This window comes from Pteropus vampyrus, unplaced genomic scaffold (assembly GCF_000151845.1).
Source record: "Pteropus vampyrus isolate Shadow unplaced genomic scaffold, Pvam_2.0 Scaffold158, whole genome shotgun sequence".
Lineage (NCBI taxonomy): Eukaryota > Metazoa > Chordata > Mammalia > Chiroptera > Pteropodidae > Pteropus > Pteropus vampyrus.
Genome location: NW_011888939.1, coordinates 1,417,390 through 1,421,589, shown reverse-complemented (window position 1 = coordinate 1,421,589; position 4,200 = coordinate 1,417,390). Strand labels below are relative to the sequence as shown.

At 57.8% G+C, this 4,200-nt stretch overlaps 1 protein-coding gene across 3 annotated transcripts in view; it reads right to left on the bottom strand.

Moving 5' to 3' along the window:
- Positions 1 to 503: 503 nt before the first annotated feature.
- The window catches only part of UCK1 (uridine-cytidine kinase 1), a 5,531-nt gene continuing 1,834 nt past the window's right edge, over positions 504 to 4,200 (bottom strand). For 2 of the 3 annotated variants that reach the window (XM_023536531.1, XM_023536533.1), the window contains exons 5-6: positions 1,629 to 1,677; positions 504 to 1,135 (exon numbers count right to left, since the gene is read on the bottom strand). In XM_023536531.1, the coding sequence (XP_023392299.1) occupies positions 954 to 1,135; positions 1,629 to 1,677 (231 nt within the window). In that variant the 3' untranslated portion in view covers positions 504 to 953. Of the gene's footprint in view, positions 1,136 to 1,628; positions 1,678 to 3,380; positions 3,476 to 3,564; positions 3,708 to 3,861; positions 4,080 to 4,200 lie in introns of those variants that run through there. The other variant, XM_023536532.1, reaches the window with a different exon arrangement.

The following is a 4,200-nucleotide window of genomic DNA, read 5'->3' as shown; positions in this document are numbered from 1 at the left end:
GGAGCTCTGCCACACTCGGCTGAGGCATGTTATGTACTAGTTACAATTCAACAGAAAGGAACCAGGATGCCCCTGGAGTCTGGCTGGTGGCCATGGGAAAGGGGCACTTTTACAGAAATGGCCCCCATGTGGGAGGGAAGACAAAACGGGACAACACAGACCACAGGGATTCGTGAGGCCACGGACTCTGGATGAACGCAGAGAGGTGGGCTGGCTTTGGGCCGCGGCACACGCCTTGGCCCCCGGCTACACTAGGGCAGGCCTGTCCAAAGGCACCTGGACACCCACCCACAGGGAGGCTGCTTTCTGTGATGCTGGTTACCAAAAACGCTTGTCCCCCAGGCTGCTCTGCACCCCGCCTTCAGAGCACAGTGGGGTGGGGAGGGCGGGGGGCGTGCTTCTCTGGCTCTTTAGGTCAGTGCACCAGACTGGGTCGCAGCCCACTACCGGGTCACCAAAGTGGGCTGATAGGTCGCAACTAGTATGGTGTTAGGAAACGTTTGGACGTGGAGCATACAAAAAGAGTATTATTTGTTCAGACTTTGTTACACGTAAGTGTGTGTGACAACCAGACAGATCTTAGTAGAAGATCTGTGAGTGATCTCTGTGAGGTCACTCACAATCACCGGAACAGTGTCCAGGCTGTTTCCTCAGTCTTCCCCAAAATAACGTGACCTGTGTTCCTCCCGGAAGCAGCCACCAGGGACTCACCACACCACCTGCAGCACTCCCAGTGTGACCCAGGGACGTGACCCTCCACGAGGGAGCAGGTGCAGACACCAGGAAGGCCTGCCGACCAACATCCCAGCAAAGTGAGCTGGAGCGACGCGTCGGTGGGGAACGCCCTCACCCACCCCCCACTGGCCGGCCAGGGGCCACAGAGGAAGCGGCAGTGCATTTGTGGGGGCTGGTGGGCATCTCCTGGGGTCCTGCAGGAGGCCGAGCACCGCTCCTCAGTGGGGCCTGCTGCTGGATTCCAGGTGCGACCGTTTGCCGGGGGTCAGCACCCCGGGATGGTCTCCTGGCTCAGGAAACGTCCTCTTGTAGCTCCGCCCATTGGACCCTCCGCGGTGCCACTTGCAGATGTCCCCATTCAGAATGTCCTGGATGTGCTGCACAATCAGGTTGATGGCAACTGCGGCAGAGAGACAAGAGCCACTTAGCCACCTCCGCTCCCACTGCGGCTGTGGCCAGAGGAAGGGCTGCCGTCGCTCGCTGGCCACACCTGCCCGGCCCCCCTGGCATGTGGCCAGGAAGCCCCGCTGGTTCCGTCTGCCCGGCGCCAAGTCTCGGCAGACACGCACGTCGGGGTGGGAGCGCGACCAGACCTCCCGCTTGGTCTGTGAGGGTTTGTGCTCACGTACAGCCTGGTTAAAGGACTTTCTGCTGACAGTGACTCCCTGCCCAACAGTTTGCTATAACTGTACTTTCCCACCAACTTTACTGAGACGTAACTGACATGTAACATGTCAGTTTAAGGTATACGGCACGTTAAATGTATTTTAAGTACAGTTTAAACCTGTGCCACATGTACAGACAGGCCTCACACTGGGCTTCTCAGTAGCACTCTGGGCTGGAGCCGCCCTGTGGCCCTGGGAACAGGCAGAGGGGTCAGGCTTGGTCCTTACCCATGTTGTCGACCCCACGAGGGATTATCACATCTGCGTACTTCTTCGTCTGCAAGGCAAAAAAGAGGGTCTCATAGGGATCTGTCCCTCTCCCAAGGTGACTTTAAGCTGCTCAGGGCTGGGCTCGAAGCAATGGCAAGTGAGCATGTCCTGGGGTGCCCAGATGGCTGTCACAGGCAGGTGGGGGGCAGGCAGAGCTCTGGGGTAATTATCGACCAGGCGTGAGGGACGGTGCTCCAGGAAGTGAGGCAGAAGGTGGTGGAGGCGGCCAGAAGAAATGGCATCTCTCCTGGCGTCTCGGAAATGCTGTTCTTGCTTATTCCTACCAACACCGCCGCTGAGACAGCGACCTGTGCTAACAAATGAATTTATCAGCCGAGGGAAGCGTGGCAGCCGCCAGGACATGTGACATGTGCTTCCCCTGCAGGAGCGAGCAGGACCCGATGCCACGTACTTAATCCTTGCAAGGACGGCCACAGTCCCATGCTGAGCAACCTCACCTCTCTTCTAGAGAGATACATTGGGTGGTGCAGGGACCCCAACCAGATGCTGCAGAAGAGGACACACCTGAATCAGGCAAAGCAGAGGTTGGGGGGGTAGGAACTGGTGTGGTGCGTGGGATGGACCTACAAAAAGTTTGGTGTTGCTGGTGTGGGGATTTGGGCCAAGGAGGCATGTCACAAGAGCTGAGCCACAGAGGCGGGCAGGGACCAAGTCCCAGGGCAGCTGAGTCTGCGGGCAGTGGAGCCCCAGGGAAGGCATGAGCACAGAGCGCATAGCTGGCCGGTGAGGCGCAGATGCAGACTGAAGGGGAGCAGAGCTGGAGCCCAGCGAAGGGCAGAGAACAGTCTTAACAGCCAGCAGGGGACGGGGAGGGACACGGTCCGCTTAGACACAATGCGTGAAGGAGAGAGAGGGAGGCTCAAGACAGTTCCTGGGGCCCTGGCCAAGGATGGCACCTGCCTCCACGGTCAGATTTGGTGTCCACTGTTAACAGTCTAAAAATTTAGTTCCCTAGTTACTTTCCAGAACGTGAATGTAAAATTAAAAGTGTTTTTTTACAGCAGCAGACAGCTCATTTGTCCTACTCATCTAAAGCAGAAACCCTGGTTTTAATTCCTTTGTGCTGTATTTTTACCTCCAAGAAGCAAAGTATTATTAAATTTCCCTTTAAAACATTCCAGTTTGAGCAGAGCTGCAAGTCCTGTCTAGTTAGAAAAGTAACACGGAGGAAAGGACGCACGTCCACACGACCGAGCGCTTCCTCTCTGCCAGGCGGCTGGACCTCCGTGCCAGCCGGGAACAGCCTGGGGGGAAACCAGGGTGGTGGCACTGAGTGCCTGCTCCATGCCAGGAGGTGTTCCTGGCCGCAAACAGATAAAATCCCTTCCTACGTGGAGATCGCCCTGTAAGAGGGGCGGAGAGTGAGCAAGGGCCCAGGCCCATCAGATGGCGAGAAGCACCCTGGGGGCACAGCAGGCCGGAGCAGAAGTCTCTGGGGGCCATTGGGGTCACGGGGAAGGCAATGCAGGTGACCTGGCTGAAAGCCAGAAGCGAGGGGATGTGCCCACGGGGGGCAAGGGCCGAGAACCTCTGAGAGCTGGGGACCACTCCCTGGGTACTTGGGTATAAGATGCTAAATCCATTTATAAATCAGAGCACAATCACCCACAGTCGGCTCCCACAGGATGGGTGCCACGTGTCATTCAGAGAAGGGACAGAGGCATTTCTGAGTGAGCAAAAGGTGGGTACCGGCAGGCAGAACTCCTCGAAGGCGGGCTTCACGAAGGTGGTATACTGGGTCAGGATCTGCTCCAGGTCCCTCCCACGGCTCACATCCCGGAGAACTGCAGCGGGACAGGACCAAAACGGTGACCTTCAGACCCCGGGACTCGAGACCCGCTGTGGCCAAGGGCGGAGGCTGCGTCCCCCTTACCTCTTCTAGACAGCCTGACGTCGGAGTCGGTGTCCACAAAGAGGCGCAGGTGGAACATGTCCCGGATCTCTTGGCTGTAGAACACCAAGATGCCCTCGAACAGGACCACGTCTGCAGGGTAGACCACCGTGGTCTCGGGTAACCTGTCAGGTGACAGCAGGAGATGGTCTCCATGCACTGCCTCCGTGGAGGAAATGGGTCATGGTGGCAGAGGGTGTCCACAGAAACCAGAGGGCCAGGGCGTTCTGAGTAACCCCGGAGGGGAGCCCCTCACCAGCCCCGGGACCACCTGCTTACCTTGAGTGGGTCACAAAATCATAGGTTGGGACCTCGACAGTTTTGCCCTCCACGATGTTTTTCAGAGTCCTGTGCATCAAATCATTATCGAAAGCATCTGCAGGGATGGAACAAAAGGCCAGACAATCCAGGTGTCCCGGGGCAGAAGAGAACTCCCTCTGCTTTGGGGTCAACCTCCCACAGCTGGTGCCAGTGGGACCCATGACCCTAAGGAACACCTGGACTCGGAGCTGCCGCTACAGTTTACATTTACAGAGCCCTCCGCAGTCCTGCAAACCACAGGACAGACCTGTCCTTGCTGACCACGGCAGTGCCACTGCCCAGGCGGCTGCCCCACCC